The sequence below is a fragment of the Ostrea edulis genome, chromosome 9 (genome assembly GCF_947568905.1).
Source record: "Ostrea edulis chromosome 9, xbOstEdul1.1, whole genome shotgun sequence".
In the NCBI taxonomy this organism is placed as follows: domain Eukaryota; kingdom Metazoa; phylum Mollusca; class Bivalvia; order Ostreida; family Ostreidae; genus Ostrea; species Ostrea edulis.
This window is the reverse complement of record NC_079172.1, coordinates 11974057-12000621: the sequence shown is the minus strand read 5'-3', so window position 1 is coordinate 12000621 and position 26565 is coordinate 11974057. Positions and strand designations below refer to the sequence as shown.

General features: G+C 35.6%; 2 protein-coding genes across 2 annotated transcripts in view; one reads left to right on the top strand and one right to left on the bottom strand.

The window, feature by feature from the left end:
* The window catches only part of LOC125658789 (protein RRP5 homolog), a 41902-nt gene extending 36770 nt beyond the window's left edge, over nt 1–5132 (bottom strand). Inside the window, exons 1-4 of the mRNA XM_048890207.2 lie at nt 4993–5132; nt 4566–4766; nt 2026–2163; nt 1008–1190 (exon numbers count right to left, since the gene is read on the bottom strand). Coding sequence (XP_048746164.2) covers nt 1008–1190; nt 2026–2163; nt 4566–4760 — 516 coding nt within the window. The 5' untranslated portion in view covers nt 4761–4766; nt 4993–5132. The remainder of the gene's footprint in view (nt 1–1007; nt 1191–2025; nt 2164–4565; nt 4767–4992) is intronic.
* A 185-nt stretch (nt 5133–5317) lies between these two features.
* LOC125659281 (uncharacterized) lies at nt 5318–20783 on the top strand. The gene is made up of 8 exons (XM_056148529.1): nt 5318–5460; nt 7468–7676; nt 10387–10463; nt 11970–12892; nt 14600–15285; nt 15947–17133; nt 18316–18512; nt 18990–20783. Exons 2-8 carry the CDS (start codon nt 7520–7522, stop codon nt 19054–19056), a joined length of 3294 nt encoding a protein of 1097 aa, XP_056004504.1. The 5' UTR covers nt 5318–5460; nt 7468–7519; the 3' UTR covers nt 19057–20783.
* Nucleotides 20784–26565: the final 5782 nt, after the last annotated feature.

The window sequence follows — 26565 nt, the reverse complement described above, 5'->3', positions numbered from 1 at the left end:
ATTTCACATAAACAGGTTATGACGATATAATAGTATTTATAGCAATTTCATAAAACTGTTTCTTTACAAAATTATACAAAATGTCAGTGAAGAATTAAGGAAATCTATTCCAATATGGACTTGATAAAGAAATCAATGAAAACAGAGTTATTGCCCTTGGATTCATTCATTGATTACTCTTATATAACTTTAATAGTCTTTTGAAATATTTTATGTTTAACAATAATTTTTACAATAACTATTGGTACTATAAATATATCCAACAAAATTTATGTTTCTATCATTCATTCATTTATTTTGCAAAATCTTTTGACGTCACATGATAGTGGAATTACTTTAATGTTGTGAACCCACACTAAACAAACTTTTTATGTCACCAGTCCAGCCGGACTGACAGGGTATAATTTCAACCAGTCTGCTGAAAAATTTACCAGTCCACCAGTTTTCCAGAAATAATTAAACCTACTTCACTATTAATGAACATATTAAAATGAAATAATGAAATTTAACTAGATATGCCCCAGACAATATTGTAACCCTTATGTGAGATTTATATCTACTAATCGGGTTCGTCTGATATCTACAGAGGAATGCCAAATGCATGTTTAAAATTCCATAAGTACGCTTTCCAAAATGACATCTTGGAAAATTGACGAGTCCAATTGGACGGACTGGAGCAAACGTCAGTCAGTCCACCAGACTTTTAACCAGTCACGGACTGACGGGCAAACATCAGTCAGTCCGCCAGACTTTTAACCAGTCACGGACTGACGGGCAAACGTCAGTCAGTCCGCCAGACTTTTAACCAGTCACAGACTGACGGGCATATATGTTAATTTCGAGCCCTGTAAACAGTAGCTAAAGCAAAATATTTAGAATAACAAAAACAAGAATGATGCAAGAAATGGAGTAAGTAAAAATTTGTCATATGAAATAAGTATTTTTTCTGTAAATAATAAACTACAGCACTAATTCAAATACTCTGTGATCACAAGTAAGTCACTCACTATTTCCTCTGAATTTATGTCCTCCGACGACACCTGGGCCAGCCGCTGTAACTGTTGAGTGTAGCCGGGACTAATCTGGGTCAAGGCCACGGTCCCAGACAGATTATTGGGCAAACTAATGGCCAGGCTGTACTCATGAACTTCTTTTACACTTCCAAGAACCAACATTCCTGGGGCGAGTAGCTGTTGATAAACCAAACAGTTATTGTACATGCCTACTTCTTACAATCATTGAACATGTATGATGTTTGGAAAAACATTCTCATTCACTGAAAGTTTTTTCCTCTTGTATCTTGATCAAGACATCATTTTTGTTGTCTGCTTTATATTCTTTGGTGCATAAAAACAAGAGGTCCATGATCAACAGTGCTCACCTGAGTCACTTTGACCTTGCTATTTTTCTATATATATTTAAACCTTTCATCCCAAATTTTACCCCATTTCATGCCCCCAACTATCTGAATGGGGTTATGATTTTACCAAACTTGAATCCACACAACATAGTAGATGCTTTGATATAAATATGTCTAGTGTGGTCTTGCTGTTCTGGAAAAGATGCTTTTTTGAAGATTTTTCACCCTTACAAATGTATATTCATGCATAAAGTAAAATTCCTGAAATTAGCGTCAACTTAACCTAGGGCTCCATGGAAAACAAACAGCAAATTCACACAACTTGGAAACACTTGCATATTGACATGATTTAGTGTGGCCCTACTACTTCTTCAAAAGATCCCCGGGCCCCCCCCAAATTTCCTATACACATCCTCATGCAAAACTTTGAATCCCTATCAAAGCCCAACCCCAGTCAAACATTAATCTATACTTAAATTGGAATGCTTACATATTTATTCATATATATATATATATATATATATATATATATATATAAATGACTAATCATTGCCAATGGTTTTGGATTAAAAAAAATTTACAGGATCTCAATACGGGAAATTTCCCGTATTGAGATCCAATCTAGAGGTGTGACTGTATCAACATACATATAGCTAACGATTTACCTGTGTAGTAAGTTGATGAGGCTCTGGTTGTGTGTCCACCACACTAAGCTTTCTTGGTTTCTCCAGAGACTTCACTCTCTTGGCTTCTTCCTTCCTCTTTCTTCTGGACTGTATTGCCCTGTGTTCCTCCTCGACTTCCTATACATAAACCAAACTGAAATGCTAAAACTATACTCCTGATAAAAATTACAAAAAACATAAACGACAAATTTCCAACTTGGGAAAGGTTCAAAACTCTGTATTTTTATAAAGTAATACATAGACAAATTTTGGAGTCCCCTTACATGTATTAGTTTGTCCTAAATATCATAATAATGAATGTTTAGGCCACTGATAAAATGTGTTGTGTTTCCGCTAACCCGACCGACCCTAAATTATAGCCCCGACCCTAGAATTTCTTTTAGATATTTAAAAAAAAAAAAAATCGTCATTTTCCCGCAAAAAATATATTCCCGGTTCTTGGTTTTCGGTTTAGTTAGACATTGAGATGAAGTCATTCAAACGCTTTAATGATGTACAAAATTGCATGGTATTGTGTCAAGCGTTTAAACAACATGGATAATATTTCTAACTAACAGCATGGATGATGGTTGACCCAGTGGCTAGTACTTCCATGCGTGCTCACGCAACGATGATTTAACAATTGAAGTTAACAAACGGTCGAGAGACTCTGCCAAGTGTCATGTTTCCATAGAAGACTTTCTTTTGTTAAAATTGCAAACTCCTATGTTGTTTTTAGACGGTGGCTATTTATAGCCATGCACTGTCTTATGCTATCATTTCAACGGGCATTAGACGGGGACCCTAGTTTTATATGGAGGTCATGATGCAGAGTGACAGACATGAATGTCCAGTCTGTCAAATTTGTATGCACATCCTTGGTTTCTGCTGCAGTTCTAACTGAAAACACTATGAAAAAGGCCGCAAATAAAGCAGGGAGCGCATCGGTATCCGAGTTGTTGATGGCTGGTGAGAGCCGAGAGGATAAAAAGATGTGCAGATTGTTTTTAAAATAAAAATTTATGTCCGGTAAAAAGTTTTAGCTGGAAGAGAGTTGGATCCCATTAGGATAAGTGGGATCTGCCCAGACTGTCTTCCTACGCTTGTTCCATTTAGATTGTGAAAATACATTCAGAAATGTATTAATAAACTTAAAATATGTTAATGATGTTGATATTTTGGTGATGATTTAATATATTTTTTCAAAACCATCACTTTATTTTCCTGTCAAACATATCCAATAGAAGTATTCCTATGACAACCAATCTAAATGTAGAAACAATATATCTGGTACTTGTAGAGCATAGTGGCATAGAGGAGTTAACTTTTGTGTTTTATGCTAGATATGTTTCATTGAAAAATAGTTTCTTATAAAACATCTGGAAATAATCCTCAGCCAATAACGGGTGAAATGTTATGATTGAAAGTTTACTTGCAATGCAATTTAAGCAAAATTTGATTTTGAAAGTATAAAATTCAATAGAACATTTAACTTGTGCAGTAATACGGGACTTTCAAGATACGGATCCACTCTGACTTTTATCGCGCGTTGAACGTAATTTGTAGGGCATGTCACTTCCGGATTACAATAACAACTAAGTAAACAAACATGGAATACTTCAATTGCTATCAAATCCCCGCATTTAAATGCTATCTTTGAAAGTAAGGAATCACTACAACCATTTCATAGTAAAATACATTTTATTAAATTATGTGAGTTGGCGAGGAAAATAAATCTAGGGAGTATCTTGGGGATATCGGTAAAACTTCATGTCTTGCATCCAATGATACACATCTAAATGCGTCTTTTCCATTCCATCTAATTTACACCCAGGTACTAAGCACCAACACTGACTAGGATCGTCATCGTAGGACTGCGCCTAGCTCTTTACAGACCGTCTGCTAGCGAAACACCACTTATACCTATGTCAACTTTGCCCTACAATTGGTTATTATCACGTAACTGCTGTGTATAAAAGTCAAATATAACCGGTCGTTCCGGTACATCCCGAAAGTTCCGTATTAGGGCTATACGGACCGTGGATATCGGCCTGGATAGCTCAGTGGTTAGAGCACCTGACTAGAAATGCAGGGGTCCAGCCAAAGATTTTCTCCTTCCCATACTACATTTGATGCCGTTGACCACCCCTAATGGTGCAGGTTGGCCTGTCAGGGGCGAAAAGAACCTGGGTTGATATTGAAAGACAATTATAAAATTATAATTGATTTTAAGGAGGGAGGAATGTAGTAATTAGGGCTATACAGACTGGATATCGGCCTGGATAGCTCAGTGGTTAGAGCACCTGCCTAGTAATGCAGGGGTCCCGGGTTCGATTCCCGGTCCAGCCAAAGATTTTCTCCTCCTTCCTATACTACACTTGTTGGAGTTTACAATGTTTTTGCATACTTTGAAAAAATAAAATTTAAAAAAAAAAAAATTTATTTCCTACCTACCTACCCTAATTTTTTTTGGAACGTTAGCGGAAACTCAACAATTTTTATCGTTGGCCTTACTTATCAATGAAAAAGATATCAAATACCTTAAAGAGGTTTGCTTCTGGATTAGCAACACTCTCCACTGATACATGGTCAATTCCCAATTCTGTCTTGACACTTCCACCTCTAGGAAAGTTTTCATCTTTTATTACTTTTTTCTTTTTCACTGCTGTAGATACTGTGATTGATGACTTTGTCATAGCTCTCTTGAGAGAGGCATCTGCACCTTTTTGTGGCATGGTTATCTAAAAGTATATATACAGTATTGAATATATAAACAACAAATATAAGGATTATGACAACATCAACTTAATTTCAGAAGCGGTGTGGGATGGAAAGCTTACTAAACCAAAAAATATTCCAAAGATATGCATGTTTACACTATTCAGAAAAGCAAGACCCTGTCAGGCTACATCATGGTCTGACAACAGTTTACTTAATTTTGACACTCAAAAAATCATAGCTACTCACAGTACTGCTATAGACAACTTCTTATATTTTTTCTGGGAATCACAAAAATATTTATTCATCCAACATAATATTTATCGTGTTTTGAAGACGCACATGGCAGGGGATACGATTTATGTTAATCTCAATACCAAGCCCGATGTAAAAAAAAATGAATTGACCATTGATTGCATATCTAAAGATAATTAAGTAAATGGATGTGTATGGGGTATGGAACTATTTTATTTCAATTTCTAATTAATAATTTTACATGAGTACAATTCATATTTACATTTTGATGCAAATTAAATATTAATACAACTCGGGCTCGAGATTCTTAATTTTAATTGTTATCTCCCTTGACCTTTGGAGAACCACTTTCATTTTTAACATACAAACAGTCACTATGGAAATTTTATATAAAATTTTATATAAAATCTTATTTTTTTCAAAGCAGTAAGTAAAAGATACCATAAAAGAAAATTACTAATGGTAAGTTGAATCTCGGAATGTTGTGTAGTCAGTAAGCGCTTTCAAAAAGTGAATGTATTCGTATACATTACAAGGGAGCAAAATTTCTAGGCATCTCGTTATTTAAGGAATATCTTTGCTCTTCAATTGATCTAGTGATTCAGTTTCGAGGAATGTCAACAATCATTACAAAATGACAGTAAGGCTTAAATACTTGGGCAAATGATCTAGTCACAGAATATAGTGAGAGCTTCCTTTCACACACGACTTCGACGCAAGCTAAATTTTGATACAGACTAGCATCTACGTAGCTACAGATTTGTAAAGTGTCATTTTTGCTAGCTTTACACAGCAGTATAGATTTCAAGTAATTTTTTTTTACCAAAAATCTTGTCCATGGTTGGGAACACTTCCCCTAACTTGAGAACGTCGCACTAAAATGTGATTATCCCGCTTTAGCGAGAAAGTAAACATTACCATAAACATGTGTTTTGGTGTCTTTATTGAAAATAATGGCAAATTCCGTGCAATGCTGAATAAGTGCGACACACAATCAACATGACGCGGATTGTCTCTATAATATTGACAACAGTCAAGAAATTGCATATCAAAGTTGCTGCTTAAGAGGGAAGCAGTCTGAAATCCAATACACATGTTTTAGTTTTGATTGATATATATTTGCAGAAGTATCAGACATTTTGGCACTTTTTCTTCTTTTCAGGTGAAACACGAAGAGATGCACTCCATGGGTGTTTTTCTCGATTGTACGGGATATATTTACTCTCATTAGAGAGGGATAATCACGTTTTTGCAAGAATATCTCGCTGTAGGGGAAGTGTTCCCAACCTGTTTAAGTTTTGAGACATGTACATGGACAATTGCACAAATGAAAAGTTGAACTGCCTCAATCTGTGTTTGAGTCCAGTCTTACTGTATTGATTCAGGATTCTTTTGTGTCTAGATTTTGTCTATGAATTTTTCCCCTTTGGTTTTTTTAGGAAATACCCCTACTCTCATAAAATCTCCCAAGTAGATTGTAAGAACTTGGAATAATATTATGTGATTGACAAGTGAAAATGTGGTTCTATTTTGCACCTTATAAATGTGTTATCAAATGTCTTATTTGGTGGAAGAAATAAAAGTTTAGATAGTAGAAGTCACAAATCAGTGGTAGTGAGGATAAACTTAATCTTCTAAGGCAATGAAAGATGCAGCATTCCTACCACCTTTCATTTTCCCTGTTATGTCTATAGAAAAAGCACTTGCACTTATAAACCCTATGCAAACATAAAGAGAGCTTTGCCTTGTATTAATGGGACATAAGTATGATATTGATTAAGACAATGAGAGCAGACATCTAATCAAATTACCTTGTATTTGAATCCAAGTCTCATGTAAACATGAAGTTTAATACACGCTGTCATTGCTTAAATTTTCATTTCATATGAGCATCAGAGTTAAAAGTAGATGTACTGTTGGAATTACTAGGAGTTAAACAATAAACACACTGCTGACTAAGACTGAAACGATTCACCGAAATATCAATACTGTTCGATATAAACCCTTGATTCAATATTTGATTCATTGCCTTGATTTTTTGTTCGATACACTTATTACAAACTGGTTCAGTAAAATACATCAGGTTCTGCCTGTAATGATTATTATCACCTGCATAAGGGACAAATAGCATCAAATAATGTTCAGACTGTTGTTTGCCTTGAGTCTTACGAAAATAATAATGAATTTTATCTGTATAAACTACAGAGCCAACATGCATTTTTACCGTTTGGCAATTTAGAAACATTTTGCTTTTTATATTATGAATGTGAATCTTGGTAATTAAATTTTTCTTCAATATTATTATTGGTTTCTTCTGTAAATTGTATCGTATTGAAAGTATTGAATCATGGCATACATGTGTAAGTATTGCAATATGTATCATATCGTGAAGGGGGGCGTATCGTTTCAACCCTACTGTTAACTGTTGTAGGCATTGTCATGGTTTCTGATGTAACCTAACTGTTGTAGGCATTGTCATGGTTTCTGATGTAACCTAACTGCTGGTTGGAGACTTTACAAGATGTCCAGTATACGTGTCACTGGTCTGGGAACAACAACACGAGAGGACGAGTTGAAGGTGTATTTCAGTAAGCCGGAGAATGGTGGAGGCCCAATAGAGAAGATTTACTCCCCGCTGATGAATAACGATGCTGTCATCATTTTCCAAGAGAGTCATGGTATAAAAAATGTCTTTAATTTAAGGAATTCCTGTGATCTGTACGATTTGTTGGTATTACACAAAAGGTCGATGGAATTAGACATCTGATCAGAAACTTTGAGATATGGCTACCAATTTTAGAATCTTCTGACAATCTCAAGGCTTGACTCATGAAACCAGTTAATTTTCTAATTCTTTTCAATAATAGTATGACAATGTAAAAGTCATTCACAATTGTTCTTTCATAATTTCTGGGCTAAGGTTGAGCTATAGATACTGTAAATGTAAAAGATTTTATCGCAATTCACCTTTGAATTAGAACGCTTTGGCTGATATAGTATTGCGTTGTGTGACGACACAATTGAATTTGTTGGTAAAACAATTGCAAAATGCAACAGAAACTCTCATTGGTCCATATGAAAAAGTCTGCCCAAATTCCCTTATACGGGAGTAGTCGGCATTTGAAAATATGATCTGGAAACAAACTTCAAACGAAGAAAGAGAAAAAGTTGTATTCTTGTGTTGTGTGTTGTTGTCTACTGAATTTAATATAAAAAAAATGTCTAATATATTTTCCTACTATACTTGTGTCCAAACATACCTTCAAATATTTATTAAAGCCCCATATGACCCAAAAACTCGCAGCTTTTGATGATTTCGTTCACGGACGTAGCCATGTTAGGTAGCCAGTCAATTTGAATCTCGGTTTGTTTCCATATTGGTACAATAACGTCTAGATGTGAACTAATACCCCACAAATATTTTAGCTAAATATTTCAAATAATATATCATCCCAGTTCCATTAGATGATAATTATTCAAATAGCTAAACTCACGGCAATGCGGCTTTCATTAGTCTGGACCGGTCTCCATCTCCGCCACACGAGTGTTAAGGACCATAATGGGCTTATGTAGCATTTTCGTTAATCAAGAGCTTATTTAACCTTTACAAAAACTATATTTTTTAATTTATATTAATTATTTGTGTTTAAAATAAATGAAGAGCGAATACATAACTTACAACCAATTTTATGAATATATACCAATAGCAAGAGTTCGAATTGACCGGCTACCTAACATGGCTACGTCAACAAACGAAATCATTTGAAGCTGCGAGTTTTTGGGTCGTGTGTGGCTTTAATGAATATTTGAAGGTATGTTTGGACACAAGTATAGTAGGAAAATATGTTAAGAATTTTTTTATATTAGATTTTTGAGACAGCAACACAAGAATACACCGATATTAGGCCTCAACCATGCACAGCTTTTTGTGCCCCGTACATCGAAGGTTTTTATTAGAGGTGTAGCTCTTAGTTCCGTCACAATATTTTTTTCAGAGAGCTACAGTTCTGCAGCTAGTAATTTTCTAGTCCATCCATTTTATCTTATCACCTGAATCCGCTCGAGAAAGTGGGCGGGCTGTAATCGTCCAATGAAAACTCTTGGTGTATTACATCAAATATGTCATTCAAACTGTTCAATCATCTCATTCAATTGTGTCGTCGCACAACGCAATACTATATCGGGTAAAGCGTTCTAATTCAAAGGTGAATTGCGATAATGGTGAAGCAAGAGCACCCATTTACAGTTGCAGTAAAGTATTAAACTATTTATCCATTACTGAATACAGAAGAGGCACTAAATCATGATTATGTAGTGCATAAATTTTGCAGGCTTGGATTTCTCGAAAAAATCGCAGACTTAAGTTTATTTATTTTTTTAACTTGAGCAGTCAAAATTTGAGTAAAATCTCATATTTAAGTCCAAGTTTCAACTTTTAAATGAATTTCGAGAAATCCAGGCATGAGGCTTTGAGGTGGAATACTCTTGCCGTAAATGGTGCAGAGTTTCAACTACGTTAAAATAAGTACACATTCAGTTTGATAAGACATCTTTGGAAATTTGTAGGCTACAATTTGTTAGATTATACTCTTTAACAGTTCAATTTATTTATTGACATCACCATGTTGGTATACAACCAAGATTTGTATAGTACAATGAACAAATAAACAACGAATAAAATCATTAACTGACATATTAGTTATTACTAAATTAGCATGCAAAATGCACCATAGAACTTTTTATGTACTTTCTTTTAGTCTTTTTAAGTACATGTGTATATACACTTTGTTTCCTTTGCCTAAAACATTCCTATTTGGTGGGCTTCTTGTCAATGTTTAAACTACTCAGCAGAATGTCTAGAGTGTTAAAACTGCGTGTTCCAATATTTACATTTACCGTTTCAGTGCATTTATTTAATTCTCGATGAAAATACTAAACTTTCAACTTGACATAAAGACTTCTAAATATGGGGGGGGGGGGGAGGGGGGGGGGACGACAAGTTAATTCAAAATATTAGTACAAATAAATGTTTGAGGTTATTTGTATTAAAAGGGCTATGAAACTATGAAAACCAAACAGGGGGTTATTTATGTATAATTGTATGGATATTGTATTCCCCCATACTGTCTGTTTTCATGTCCACATGATAAAAAATAGCTGGACGGACCTTTATTCCTTAATGACAGAATTCAACATACCAGACCCACTTAAAGCAAATACTCGTCCATTTTCAGATTGCTAAGGTTGGCAGCTACGTAAAAATTTACATACTAAACGATCACTATTGATAACAAAGCTTTTATGAATACAATGTACATGTATGTAAATGGATTATTTAAATTTCTGGTTGTCATTTTGGTATCAATTTGTATGTCACATCTCTTTCAGTGGCAGCACAGGTTATGTCCCTTGATGAGCATACAGTATCGGGCAGAAAAGTGGAGCTGTACATTCTTCCTCCTAATGTAAGATTATCCCCCCCTTTTTAAAAAAATAAAAGTTTTATTAGTTCCCTACCGATGAAGTTGAAGGGGACTTTAGGTTTGCGCTCTGTCAGTCTGTCCATCAGTCCAGTTTTCCCGAGCTTTTTTTCTCTGTTCTTGCACATATTTATTTTATATTTGGTATGTTGCTTTGCCATAACAAGTTACAGATCAAGTTTGAATTTCGTCTCGGTCCGTTGATTTTTCACTTAATTATGGCCCTTGGACTTAGAAAAATAGCATGAATTATCAGTTTGCCAGACTTTTTTTGGTTGTGCTTGCAGATATTCATTTGATATTTGGTACGTTGCTTTACCATAACAAGTTACAGATCAAGTTCGAATTTCGTCTTGGTCCATTGATTTTTCATTAAGTCATGGTCCTTAGAATTAGAAAAATAGCATGAATTAATTGTTTACATCCAACTTTCCTATCTTTGTAGATAAGAGTACTGCACTGAACTTCTAGCATAGTAATACAACAATATAGCTGAATTATTCATGATCATCTACATGTCACAGTTTATTGACTTGGTTCAAGACCTAAACCTAATTATAAATTTGTCTTTTTTCCTGGTCTAGTCTCTACTCAAATAGTAGTTGATTTCCAACCATTCCTATCCTGGTTCCCCAATTTTTCCTTTTACCATAACTTACGTAATGAACTTTGAATATTGTTGTGGTACAGTAATTTTTGCAACCGGTAGGGGACTATGTATTGCCATGCAATACTCTCAGAATGCTAGTTGAAGTACATGTAAAATCCTGTTCTTGTTCTACTACAATGTACATGACTTTAAAGTATGTGAATGACTCGTATTATGTAAAGACTATCCCCATTGGTTAATACTTTATTAAGGTGTATGAATAACACATATTACATGTATTTGTGGACTATCCCTATTGGTTAATGTATAACTGTTCATGGTAACACTCTCTTAAATGGATTGAAATTGCAACCAGATATCATTACATATCATATGAAAATGTTACAAAGTTCCAGCTCAAGGTCACTGTTAACAAAATTTGACTGAAATTTTCAATTTTTGTGAAAGTTTCATTGTATTGAAATTAAATTTGTATGCATGGTTGCATATTATACAAGGAAGTTAAGGTCTTATTTTACCTGAAAATTAATAGTGCATCGATGGTGCCACCAATTAATTAAAATTAGATCCTTTGATCCGCTCACTTATATCGCTAGTGCACCAATATACGTGAGTGGATCAAAGTATCTGATTTTAATTAGATCGTGGTGCCACTGAATTTTCTACCAGTAGTTTCTTTTTGCCAAATTTCTCAAAACTTCCATCATGTTTAAAGAGGAAAACTTCATGCATGTACATTATGTATATAGAAAGGTAATAAGGTAGGGTATTGGGTTTGAGACTCTGGATGTAAAGGGAAGGAAAGTGAGGATTGAAATACTTATTTGCCATCACTAGGATTAATATGATGTTTTCATGAATAAATTCTTGTCATTCTTCAGATTTTTTCCACCATCCAAGCCAGAGTAGATCCTGCTGTATCCCTGCTGATAGAATCAGTTTCTTCCTGTAAGGACCATCTTCTGTACATCATTAATTTGACCTTGACCTCCGACTCAACAGGATGTTGTATTTTGGAAGGGAATATGCATCAGATTGAAATGGCATGGGAAGTTATTGGTCGATATATACACCAGCAGGAAAGAATTCATTCAAGAGCATCAAACAAGGGATACAACTCACATAAAAATCTTAGCCAGTTAAGTCATGAGGGGAAATCAAATAGATTAGAGCCATCAGAACATTTTCTTTCAAGCAGTGGCAAGCAAGAGAATCCAGCTCCTTACTGGAGTAAAAATGGAGACAGAGCTGAAGACAATGAAGATGATTATGAAGCAGATTCATTTTTCAGAGAAAAGGGAAAAAGCAAACACAAGGAGATGAGTATTAAAAGTCAGACCAGGGACAGCAAGTTCTGTGACAGAAGGAACTTACCGATGGAAATTGATGATGAAACTCAGGTGAAATCAGCGATCAGTAATGTCCGTCCTGTCACCAGTCCTGGAGCAGAGTGGACCCAAGATCTAGGTTCATTCTCCGACGATCGAGTCGCTGACTTGTTCTCACATTCTCACAAGTCAAGTGACTGGAAGCCAGATAAACTCTTCACGGCGTCAAAGAAAATCCCAACATCTGCTGAATCTCATCTAGGAAATAAATATCCAGATCCGATTACAAAACAGTCAACATCGTATCGAAACGAAACCAGCAAAACTGCTGATCTCCCTGGATACCATAACCAACGGGATCGTCCTGAGGACATTCTGAGTCTGCAAAGTGTCAATGGTCGTGAATCTATTCATGCATTTCCTTCAAACGTAGGCAACAGCTCAGATGAGGATTCTGCTGAGGGACCGACCAAAAGGTGGGTGTCCTCTCAATGGAAACTGGTCCTCATTAGATTAGACATAGTGTTTGTGAGTAGAAATCCCAGATATAAGGAAAGATGATATTACGTCATGAGAGTGTGTAAATGTTCCCCTGCATGTCTACGTTTATGTTCAGAGGGGATGATATATAGCTATATTGATTTGAACATGTTCTAATGCTAATCAGTCTAAAGAGCTGAATACAAGTTCCAAAACTTAGATAAATAATCCTCTCCCTTATATAAAATACATATGTCATATTATGTATAAATGACTATTTAAATATTCATAAGTGACTGTGAAAAAAAGACAGAGAGAGCATGATACTATTATAATGTATATTGCTAACATTGTTACAATTTAATGTAAATGTATGAATTTGAAGCAAAATCAAAACAAGCAGTATTTTGTATAGTTTCTGAACAATAACAGAAAGTTTTCCTTTTCTTGCTATATTGCAATCCAGTATTTATTTTGTTGAGAGGGGATGCTTTGGTTCGTGATTATCTTGAATTGACATTACTGAATAGTTATGAATTAAGTATTAAGATTGAATCACTCCAGGATCACCAAGATACTGTACATTCCTAAATATATGCGAGGAACTTATTATCTCTTAATTTCGCAAGAGGCATCACTCACAAAATAAAATTACTCACTTTTAATTTTCTATTGCTAAAATAGTAAAAATACATGCAAGATCTCTTGATTAACAGATTACACATGGATTCATGTTCACACAATTTGACATAAATTCAAGACATTTCGCCAAATTGTGAAATAAGGAATCTACAGGAGTTCTGAACCAGTGACTGAATTTGACAGCTGACGCAATGCATCACGAAAACCAATATGTCATTTAATTCAGTCAACAATGCATTGTTTCCTTGTGTGTTTACTTAAAGTCGGTGCATGTCAATGGTATATGTTATAATTATATCATGTGTAGGCTAATCTGAAGCCAAAGGGAGGTATGCATAGGAGGGGGCCTGAACATTTTGAATTCTTTAACATGAAATATGCAATTCTGAAACATGAAATTTAATTTGTGAAAAAGAAAATTGATACTATTATGGTTATCATAAAATTCTCAGATGATGTATGGGTCATTGTGTTCAGGTAGACTAGTATATTTCTATACTCTGCCATCAGACAGTTGATTAAATTAAGTAACTTGTTAGCCATTATGACATATCTAGCATACTTGATTCTGAAAAAATCTGGCCGAATCGAACTAAGCTGGGTATACCCGGCGACACGCTAAGAATCAAGTGAGCCAGCTACAGTACATTAATGAAAATGTTGACCTTCTATTGTATAAACATTATTTGGCATAGAAATGACCAAGATATTTACAAATCATGTTTATTTCACCAGTGTAAAAATTAAAAACATTTTGTCTTAGAATAATCAACTCTCGATACTACTGTCTCCAAGGACGCCAGCTTGAAGCTGCCTTCGACTATCAAAATTTTCCGGCTCAAAAGGCTTACCTGGCAGGATGCATGTGCAATTCCGGCTCACAATCAAGTGTGTCGCCGATTAACCCGGGTGTGTCAGATCGTTAGAATCAAGTATCCTAATCATGTCCTCAGTGTAATTCAGTGATTTACTTGTTCAGAGTGATCACTCTGTGAGTCTGGAATGATTTCTCTTGTAAGCAAAACATCTCCCTTAATTATAGACATTTTTATGTATATTAGGTTTGATGATGCCAATCATACATTTGAGAACTTCTCTAGTCTGATCCACACTAACAAACAGAAAGGAGGGGCATCAAAATCATCCAAAACGACCGTAAAATCCAGCAGCGCGCTGAACCAGGTGGATATGGACAGTGTGAAACCTAGCACCGGCAGTTCTCCAGAGAAGACGTCATCCTCAGTCATAGAAAGGCGGCTGTCTTCTCATAGTTTACTAGAGCCTCAACTGGAGTCCCTTAGACACAGCCAGCGGGCAGCCATGATGTCTGATCTAACACAGGCCAACAGTTTTACTTTCTATGCCGATTTACTGAAGGTCACTGTCTGTACAGGAAACATCACGGAGATGAGCACCGTCGCCATCGTGAATGCAGCCAATGGGAGCCTTGCTCACGGTGCTGGCGTGGCGGGAGCCATTGCACGAGCAGCCAGTCCCACCATGGAAAGAGAATGTGAAGAATATATCAGAAAATATGGGTTGATGTCCACGGGGGAAATTATGCACACACGTGCAGGGGGCCGACTACCCAGAGAGGTGACTCATGTTCTGCATGCAGTGGGTCCGATCTGGCTGGACAATCTACCTGACAGGTGTATGTATGAACTGATTCTCACCTATGTCAACATCTTCAAGTATGCCAACAAACTATGGATCCCATCAATTTCTCTGCCATGCATCAGTTCAGGTAATTTTGCTGCCATGTTATTGGTTGAAATGTAGAGCTTTTGTTATTGCTGGATGTGGCAATGACAATCAAATGGAGTTGATTTTTTTATTAGTATGTTACAAATATGTGTCAGTTGAACAGAGTATGCAAAAACTTCATTTGAATTTGATTCATTTTATTGTCAACTTGGTTTTGGTAACTTTGATGAATTCAATATTCTATATAAAATCTCAGTTAATGAAATAAGTCAATGTTTTCGTTCTGCATCCAAAGAGTGTCCACTTTGTGCTTCCACGCCCTTGAAAATACATTTGATTCAATTCTCTTCAGCACTTATCAAAAAAAATAAAAGCAGTATATGTAACATTATATTCTATTTTTTATTTGCACCTGATGTTATTTTCACATCCTTGGACTTTTAAATATTTCAAACTTGTATGTCAGTGGGGCATTGGTGTCTCATCGACACATCTAGTTTTCTTGTCTTTGTAGGTATTGAATCTTTTGGAGCATTAACGTAGAGTATTGCTATGGTCAAGTTAATTGAAACTCAATTGAAAAAAAAATCTAGAGAAATCTTTAAACCTGTTTTGATCATAAAACATCTACAAGATGCAGCATTTGACATGTATGTTTATTTTACATTTCCTGTATTTTGTCTTATTTTCATTATTAAAAGGAGTATTTGGATCTCCTCTGGACGTTTCCATTAAATGTTTCCTGGATGGTGCACTCATTTTCCACAGTGAGGTAGGAGATTCAAGCCACCTGAGAGAGATAAATCTCGTTAACACGAACGAGGACGGCGTGGCTACTTCCATTGCTATTCTGCAGTCACTCTTGGATGGGGGGCAGGATCGTGCCACAGCAGAGGCCATCGACAGATTTACCAGACTGCAGGAGAAGAGGAGAGCCACAACTAACAAACTGAGATCAGCATCAGCAAGATCGCAGATTAAGGACGACATGACAACTGATATTGGACGGAAAACTGACCAAGTGCACAATGAGACATCTCGTGCTCGTAGAAGATCTAGTTCCTTGTCAAGATTGAAAGCTAGAAGTGAACCAGCAGCTAGTGATAAAAAGATTCATGAAGACAGTTCTAGTAAAAAGATGCCTTCTAGTCTAAAGGTCAGTGGAAGCAGTTCTACTCTGGAGAAGAAATCACCTCGTCCTTCAAGCTCAAGTAGATCTTCAAGTCAAGCTACGTATACTAAACATGCAGAGGAGTCCAAATCTCCACGACAACCACCAACGATGAAACCAGCCCTGGTCACTACCTCTCCACCAAGTGGCGGAGCAAAACCAAAAACAAAGACATCTCAAAACGTCACCACAAAAAACACCCCACTTAAAGCTGGTTCTGGGGCAACCACCATGGAGCCCTTTTATATTGAAAGAGAATTATCCAAACTAAAAATGAATCAGACTAGTAATGGTGCATTCAAAAGTTATGCCAGAGAATACAACGAAGAATTTCACAGTCTTCCTGTCAACCTGGAGAGTCCCAGTATAGATAAGATTTCCTTCTGTAAAATATGTCATGGAAAAATACGAAAATCAAAAACATTGTACAAATGCAATCACACATTTTGTGTGGATTGCATTGAAGGACAGTTCCGTAAACACGGGCCAAAGTGTCCACAGTGTGGGGCTATGTACTCCAATTCTGAGCTGAATAAGACCACCTCAGAAGAAGTTGAATCCTCACCTCGTAGCTTGTTAATGAGCACAGTGGTCCATTCCTCCAACCCCCATGGTACCATGTCACACATGACCAGGAGGAACATGTGTGTCCCTGGGTATGAGTACTGTGAAGGAGCCATTGAAATTCAGTATGATATTCCCAGTGGAAAAATGCTAGTAAGTACTAAACTCATTCTGGCTTTAAACATAAAGAGAATTGAAATTTTTTGCAGTAGGGTGTGTGGTGTTTCTGTGTACGTTTTCAAACTTTAAAGCAACTTGAGTTGTCGTCATGAATTGGTGGTGTCAGTGATGTTCTTTATTTTTGAGGTTTGATACTGTATTACACAGTTGTAGAATGGGTGTTTTTGGAAATAGCAAATTTATGGTCCTCAAGACAAGAAAACTATTTCTCAAGGTGGCAAAGCGGCCAAGGGAAAAACCTTTTTTGTTGAAGGGGACCATAGATTTGCTATTTCCTGAAATGTCCATTTTATAAGTGTGATTTTCCAGGGAGTAGTCCTCAGATGAGGAGAATGGTGCATATTCACGAAAATAGACACTCAGTTTTAGCATATTACTTTTATATGAAGAATGATTTAGTAGAGATATGATAAACAGTTATTTTTGCCCCATGTTATTTTCACCATTCTACACGGTCAGACAGTTTGACTCCATTTTGAATTTGCCCTGACACCGTTTTGTTAAAAGAGAAATAAGAGAGAAAAAATGTTTCTCCCAGTCTTAATTTTGCCCTTTGACAAATGCAAAAATAAAACAAGGGCAAATATTTCTCTGTGTATGTAATATCTACATGTTGCCGTTGATTATAAAGTAGCTTATGAGGACCACATCAAAGGTGACAAAATATACATGTAAATACCTCAGTTACGTGTATTACTTGATGTACATTGTCAGCATTCGAGTGTTCTAGAGAGATAAAAGCTGAACACTCTGTAGGTTTATAGTTATTAGTGAGATAAAAGCTGATCACTCTGTAGATTTATAGTTATTAGTGAGATAAAAGCTGAACACCCTGTAGGTTTATAGTTATTAGTGAGATAAAAGTTGAACACCCTGTAGATTTATAGTTATTAGTGAGATAAAAGTTGAACACCCTGTAGATTTATAGTTATTAGTGAGATAAAAGTTGAACACCCTGTAGATTTATAGTTACTAGTGAGATAAAAGCTGAACACCCTGTAGGTTTATAGTTACTAGTGAGATAAAAGCTGAACACTCTGTAGGTTCATGTTTTATTGTCCATTACCTTTCAACACTTTACTTAGTATTTTATAAAAACTTGATTTTGCTCTTGATACACCAGTATATGACCTGCCATTATTTTTAACTTTTCAGAGAAATAAAGATCGGTCCAGCAGTCGCAGTGCGTACACAGGAGTACAACACAAGGCCTACCTCCCTAACTCTTCTGAAGGCAGACAAATATTATGCCTGTTAAAGCAGGCCTTCGAGGCAGATCTGGTGTTTAGAGTCAGCAGCCGAGGAACTGTAGAATGGTGTGTCTCACACAAAACATCAGTGCATGGATCCAAGTATGTAGCATACATTCATCCACATTTTATCTCAGTTATATAAAAGAATTCTTTTACTCTTTTTTTTTTTTGGCTGTGATGATAGTTTTTCATAAACTTTATTTATAGAAATGTAGACCCTTTGAATGTACGTTGTTTATGTTGGGAATGTTTTGGTTGAAACAAGTTTCATAAATGAAAAAAAAAAAAGAAGCTCATGACTTATATTGTATTTTATGCTCTGTGAGAATCACCTGTGTAAGATCTGTTAATGTACAGTGTATATGTTTTTACATTATAATGCCATAGATAATTGAGCTGAATCATAGGTAATGGGTATCATAGGTAATTGATGCCCCCTACACTCCAGATGAATCGAAATGCTTGAATCGCACAAATTGCACTACCGATTCATTTTATCAGGGATGGGCGGGCACGTCATGTGACTACTGGTGTAACAAATATCATATAAATATCATATATCAATCATTATTTTAGTGGGTATCCAGACTCCACATATCTCAGAAAAATCCGAGAGGAACTAGCTCGCAGAGGCATCAGATGAAGAGTGCAGCAAAACACAGAATCCCAGTGTGCAGATTTTATTGGAACCAAATTTTCATAGGACTAATACCTTAGTTTTTAGCGCATAGAGGCTAATTGTATAGAGTGCGTTTTGAAACAAAGCTTTTTCCACATGAAGTTTGTTACATGCGAATACAGACACACTAGGTGTATCCTGAGGTAATGTCAGACACAGTGTGATGCAGTACATGGCAAGAGCAGACAAATATTGTGACAGACTCCCAGGCCTCTTGTATGTCGGGCCATGACAAGCCTTAACTGGTCTAGTTAACATATCATAACCTTATCAGCACATACCCACAAGGAGATAATGGCAAATTATATCATTTGGATAGCTACAATATCTTTGTAAAAAAGTTAGAGTTTTGTTTAGAATTTTCTCTTCAAAAGTGTCAAGATTTATATACTGTGTTTTATTTATACATTATTTCATGTATATAATTATGTAGATGAGTAGTCAACACTTCTTGTAAATCTTTGTGATAGAAGATTGCCAGATATGCATTTTACTTATTTGTATATACCAGTACTTATACTCTTGGTTGGTTTTGATCAATTCTGAAATTATGATATGAGGATTTTTTTATGTATATTTTACCATTTAATATTTCAGTTTTAATAAATTCATGTTAAAATCATTTTACAAATTTAAAATGGCATTGTATCATGATATTGAGAATGAAAACGTCCAAATTATCACATATATTCACAGATTCATTACATTTTTAGAATGTATCAACTTGTCACTGTAGTATATAACCTGTTAATGAATCACATCGGAATCTCAGTGCCTTACCACATACTTTAACATTTGTAGTGTATAGGAAAGGAGAAAATTTGTGGCTGGACTTGGAGTTAAACCCAGGACCCCTGCATTACTAGTCAGGTGCTCTAACCACTGAGCTACCCAGGCTGATATCCATGGTCCATATAGCCCTAACTACTACATTTTCCCCCTGTTTTTGCCCTCGAAAACACACAAACCCGATTCTTTTTTGCCCCTGGCTGGACTTCCTGCAAGTCTTGATATACATATAGCTAGGTCAGGGATTAGAATGGGCAAGCAGGGATCCAGGGTTCTGAACTTCCAATGAATTGTCAATAATGCATATTTTGTTTATCTTTATGAAATTTACATTTAGTTATTAGACCCTTAGGATTTGTTAGACCCTCCCCCTCCCCCACCTCATTTCCGGATCCATGCATAGATTATTAGAGATTGATATTGAATGAGAATTAGCATTACACCTTTTCTATATTATTTATTTTCTGATGTTTTATAACATGCCATTTTTGAATGATTTACAATGGCAAATGCTGAGAATTGAATTTTGTTTCTGTAGTGGTATTTCATTTTCACTTACTATGCATTCTGTTGTATAATTTTGGGTTGTATTCTATAATTTTGGGTTGTATTCTACAATTTTCCATTTCATGTTTTTCTGTGGACAAGATTTGATAAATTTAAAAGAGAGACTACAGGGTTGTACAGTAATTTAAGATCTTTGATCAAGTCCTGTGCTTAAAGCAAGATTCTGTTTGTACATGAAGTAAAGATAATGGGCATACTAACTTATGTTTTAGCCAGCCTTACAATGGGGTTGGTAAGAGTGTTAGTAAATCTTGAATCTTTTATTCTCGGAGTATCTTTGTATACAAGACAGTTTTCTAATGACAAATAATAAGAAATAAAAGTGTCCAATTTTCTCATTGTTTTAATTCAAAATATACCAAATAGTTCAGTATTTCTGTGAAAAATAAAAATGGCTGGTATGACAGATTTAAGGTACTGTGAATCACGGTATGCTTTGTAATTTGGAGGTTGCCATGAATCTTTGAGTGTGTTTAACATTAAGGTTACAATGATTCATTTAGTATGTTCAACATTAAGTTATTGTGAATCATTGAGTTTGTTCAACATTAAGGTCACTGTAAATCATTTAGTATGTCAGTGTTCGAAATTAACCATAGACCGAGTCTATGTCAAATGACACTGGTCTATGCCAATTGCAATTGAGATAGACCAAATTGTCTATGCCAATTTTCTAGATTTAAAGTTATCCCAAAAGACCCCTACATGGTCAGTCGATGTCTGATAAATGTTATGTGGAAAGGAGGATATTGTTGTGGAAACGGAAAGAAAATATGCTTTCTAAGTATATTAGAAGTAAATGAAAAGTGTTTTTTGATTTTTTTTTCAAATTATACTTTTTAAGTACATTAGAAGTGAATGAAAAAAGAATTGTGATTTTTTTTTTCAATGTTGCAGTCTATGCCAATTCGATGAGGTCTATGTCATCTTGTTTTGGCATAGACCCTTGGTCTATACCAAGTTTTAAACCAATTTCGAACACTGGTATGTTCACATTAAGGTTACTGTGAGTAATTGAGTATGGTCGACATTAAGGTTACTGTGAGTAATTGAGTATGTTCGACATTAAGGTACTGAGTTTTTTTTTAAACTGGGCTCATAAAGAAGCAACATATTGTCTAGAGTGAATGCTGGTCGTCAGAGGAAATAAGTAATTTCTTAGGAACATATCAAAACAAACATGACAAAACTCCTTGTATGTAGATCAGTTACAACTTACATTGTAAACATGTACACTATATATAAAAATATATAGGTCTAGTGTTTTGAACAATGAATTCTGTATCTACACTATATTCATTAAAATATCTATTAAAAAAATTTCAATAATATAGTTTATCCTTTAATTTAGAGATGCATACAAATTTAATGCACATTATTTTACTTCACATTAAAATATTACGGCTGTGTGAATGCTATTTAATTAATTCGAATTAATTTAATGCGCATTATTTTACTTCGCATCAAAGTTAATGCAAAGTAAAATTTAATGCGCATCCGTGTGAACGAGGCATTGATATGTTTGACATTAAGGTTACTGTGAATCATTTAATATGTTCAACATTAAGGTTACTGTGAGTAATTGAGGTGACCATGAATTACATCATTTATAGTTTATCGTGAATCATGTTGAGGTTACTAAGAGTTGGGGAAGCCCTGAGGATCTTGTAAATCTCTGTGGCATTAATTCTAAGTACAGCGAATCCTCAAGAGTTCTCAGTCCTGAAGTTACCGTGAATCTGATGAACCTCAGCTTGACTGTAAATCTGATGAACCTCAGCTTGACTGTAAATCATGTAAACCTCAGTTTTACTGTGAGTCTTAACAAACCTCAGTTTTACTGTAAATCTGATGAACTTCAGCTTTACTGTAAATCTGATTAACCTCAGCTTGACTGTAAATCTCAGCTCGACTGTAAATCTCGTTAACCTCAGCTTGACTGTAAATCTGATGAACTTCAGCTTGACTGTAAATCTGGTTAAAATCAGCTTGACTGTAATTCTGATGAACCTCAGCTTTACTGTGAGTCTTAACGAACCTCAGTTTTACTGTAAATCTGATGAACTTCAGCTTGACTGTAAATCTGATGAACTTCAGCTTGACTGTAAATCTGATGAACCTCAGTTTGACCGTAAATCTCAGCTTTGCTATAAATCTGATGAACCTCAGCTTGACTGTAAATCTCAGCTTGACTGTAAATCTGATGAACCTCAGCTTGACTGTAAATCTTGTGAATATCAGCTTGACTGTAAATCTGATGAACCTCAACTTTGACTAAATCTCAGCTTGACGGTAGATCTGATGAACCTCAGCTTGACTGTAAATCTTATCAACCTTGGCTTTACTGTAAATCTGATGAACCTCAGCTTTACTGTGAGTCTTAATGAACCTCAGTTTTACTTTAAATCTGATGAACCTCAGCTGGACATTTACCAGCAAGTTTGAAGACCTTGACTTTGCTGATGACACTGCCCTTATATCAAGCAGCAGAACCAAGCTCGGTCCGTCTACGCGCCAAAAAACTCGGTCGTCATATTTTCCCATACAAAGTCTATAACCTATAATTATATGACGTCATAATAGTATGACATCATATACGTTACCACGACGTCATGTGAATAGCATCTACTACAGTTTTACTTCAGAGTTCAAATAAACACTGTACTGAACAGAAGTCTTCGTATCTTCCGATTACATAACCCCAACATTCTAGGGCTTGCCAGGATTGTGTTTAACAAGCTTAGCAAAATCTGAAGAGACAGCCACCTTGGAAAAAAGACCAAATTGAAAATATTTAGATCAAATGTTGTATTAGTCTTGTTATGCGGGTCAGAGACATGGAAAGTTACAAAGGATGAAAAAAGATAAGACGTATTCTTCCTTTCATGCCTGAGAAGGATATTTAAGATATATTGGTTGGAGAAGATCGATAACATCAATTTGAGGAAAAGAGCAGAGATGGATAAGATTAGTGTCTTAGTGAGAGTAAGAAGATGGACCTGGATTGGACATGTTTTGAGAAAAGATGCACATAACAACTGCAGAGTAGCATTGACAAGGACACCTGAAAGTAGAAGGAAAAGAGTTCGGCCAAAGGAAACGTGGAAAAGAATGGTGGAAAGAGAAAAAGAGCAGATAGGGTTTGCAAACTGGACTGAAACAGCAAGAGCTGCACAAGACAGGAAAAACTGGAAAATGCATGTTAGAGGCCCTAGTCTCCAGGAGGAGAGAAGGAACTAAGAGATCAACATCAACATTACTGTAAATCTGACGAACCTCAGTTCGACTGCAAATCCAATGAACCTCAGCTCGACTGTAAATCCAATGAACCTCAGTTTGACTGTGAATCTGATTAACCTTAGCTTGACTGTAAATCTGGTAAACCTCAGCTTGACTGTAAATCATATGAACCTCAGCTCGACTGTAAATCAGATGAACCTCAGCTTGACCATAAATTTGATGAACCTCAGCTTGACTGTAAATCTGATGAATCTCAGCTTTACTGTAAAATTGATTAACCACAGCTTTACTGTAAATCTTGTCTATCTCAGCTTTACTGTGAATCTGATGAACATCAGCTTGACTGTAAATCTGATGAACATCAGCTTGACTGTAAATCTGATGAACCTCTGTTTGACTGTAAATCTGATGAACCTCAGCTTGACTGTAAATTGAATGAACCTCAGCTTTACTGTGAATCTGATGAACCACAGCTTTACTGTGAATCTTAACGAACCTCAGCTTTACTGTAAATCTCATGAACCTCAACTTGACTGTAAATCCGATGAACCTCAGTTTTACTGTGAATCTGATGAACCTTAATTTGACTGTAAATCTGGTAAACCTCAGCTTGACTGTAAATCGAATAAACCTCAGATTTACTGTGAATCTGATGAACATCAGCTTGACTGTAAATCGAATTAACCTCAGCTTGACTGTAAATCTGATGAACATCAGCTTGACTGTAAATCTGATGAACCTCAGCTTAACTGTAAATCTGATGAACCTCAACTTGACTGTAAATTGAACAAACCTTAACTGTAAATCTGATGAACCTCAGCTTGACTGTAAATTTGATGAACCTCAGCTTAACTATAGATTGAATGAACCTCAGCTTGACTGTAAATCTTATGAACCTCAGCTTGACTGTAAATCGGATGAAGTTCAGCTTGACTGTAAATCGGATCAACCTCAGCTTAACTGTAAATTTGATGAACCTCAGCTTGACTGTAAATCTGATGAACCTCAGCTCGACTGTAAATCTGATGAATCTCAGCTTTACTGTAAAATTGATTAACCTCAGCTTTACTGTAAATCTTGTCTATCTCAGCTTTACTGTGAATCTGATGAACATCAGCTTGACTGTAAATCTGAAGAACCTGTTTGACTGTAAATCTGACGAACCTCAGCTTTACTGTAAATCGAATGAACCACAGTTTTACTGTGAGTCTTAATGAACCTCGCTTTACTGTAAATCTCATGAACCTCAACTTGACTGTAAATCCGATGAACCTCAGTTTTACTGTGAATCTGATGAACCTTAGGTTGACTGTAAATCTGGTAAACCTCAGCTTGACTGTAAATCTGATGAACCTCAGCTTGACTGTAAATCTGATGAACCAAAGCTTGACTGTAAATCGAATAAACCTCAGATTTACTGTGAATCCAATGAACATCAGCTTTACTGTAAATCGAATGAACCTCAGCTTGATTGTAAATCTGATGAACCTCAGCTTGACTGTAAATCTGATGAACCTTAGCTTGACTGTAAATCTGATGAACCACAACTTTACTGTAAATCGAATGAACCTCAGCTTGACTGTGAATCTGATGAACATCAACTTTACTGTGAGTCTTAACGAACCTTAGCTTGACCGTTAATCTTATGAACATCAGCTTTGCTATGAGTCTTAACATGGGGTATTCTAATTTTCTGGTGGTATGGTTTAATTTTCTGGTGGATGGTTTGAACCTCTGGTGAGATAGTTTAATATTGGGCTGGGATAGTTTGATTTTCTGTTGCAATAGTTTGATGTTTTTGGTGGGATCGTTTGATTTTTCTTTTGTGGAATGATTTAATTTTCAGGTGGGATATGATTTGATTTTCTTTTGGGATTGTTCAATGTTCTTTTGGGATGGTTTGATCTTCTTGTGGGATGCTTTGTTGTTCTTTTGAAATGGTTTGATTTTTTGGTCGGATGCTTTGCTTTTCTTGATGGGGTAGTTTGATTTTTTGGAGGGATGGTTTGATCATTTGTTGAGATAGGTAAAAAAATGTTAATGGGGTTGATTTTCTTGTGGGATGGTTTGATTTTTTTTGGAGAGATGGTTTAATTTTCTGGTGGTATGGTTTGATTTTTTTGTTGAGATAGTTTGATTTTTGGGTTGAATGGTTTGGTTTTCTTGTGGGTTGCATTGATATTTGGTGGGATGATTTGGTTTTCTGATGAGATGGTTTGATTTAAGGTGGGATGGTTTTATTTTCTTTTTTGATTTTGATTTCCTGAAGGATGGTTTGATTTTCTGGTAGGAGTGTTTGGTTTTCTGGTGGAATGGTTTGTTTTCTGGTGGGATAGTTTGATTTTCTGGTGCAATAGTTTGATTTTTTGGTGTGAGATGGTTTGATTTCTTTAGTGGAATGGTTTGATTTTCTGTGGGGATAGTTTAATTTTGTTATGAGATTTTTCGTTATTTTCTTTTGGGATGGTTCAATTTTCTGGTAGGATAGCTTGATTTTCTTGTAAAATGGTTTATTTTTCTTGCAAGATGGTTTTATTTTTTGGTGGGATGCTTTGGGTTTTTTTTTTTAGATGCTTTAATTTTCTGGTGAAATGGTTTGATTTTCTGGTGGAATGCTTTGCTTTTAGTAGATGCTTTAATTTTCTAGTGAGATGGTTTGCTTTTCTTTGAAGATGGTTTGATTTTTTGTAAAACGGTTTGATTTTCTGGTAGGATCGTTTGATTTCTTGTTAGATGATGGGATGCTTTTCTTTTCTTGAAGAGATGGATTGCTATTTTTGGAGGGATGGCGTAATTTTCTGGTGAGTCATTTGATTTTTTGTTGATATAGTTTTATTTCATGTTGACTGGTTTGATTTTCTGATGGGATGCATTGAC

What these genes read in the sequence shown, in the direction of transcription:
- LOC125659281 (XM_056148529.1), top strand. Translation starts at nt 7,520, where the DNA reads ATGTCCAGTATACGTGTCACTGGTCTGGGAACAACAACACGAGAGGAC. An exon ending in GCTGAGGGACCGACCAAAAG is followed by an intron (nt 12,893 to 14,599) that starts GTGGGTGTCCTC and finishes TATGTATATTAG; the next exon opens with GTTTGATGATGCCAATCATA. An exon ending in ACATCAGTGCATGGATCCAA is followed by an intron (nt 18,513 to 18,989) that starts GTATGTAGCATA and finishes TCATTATTTTAG; the next exon opens with TGGGTATCCAGACTCCACAT.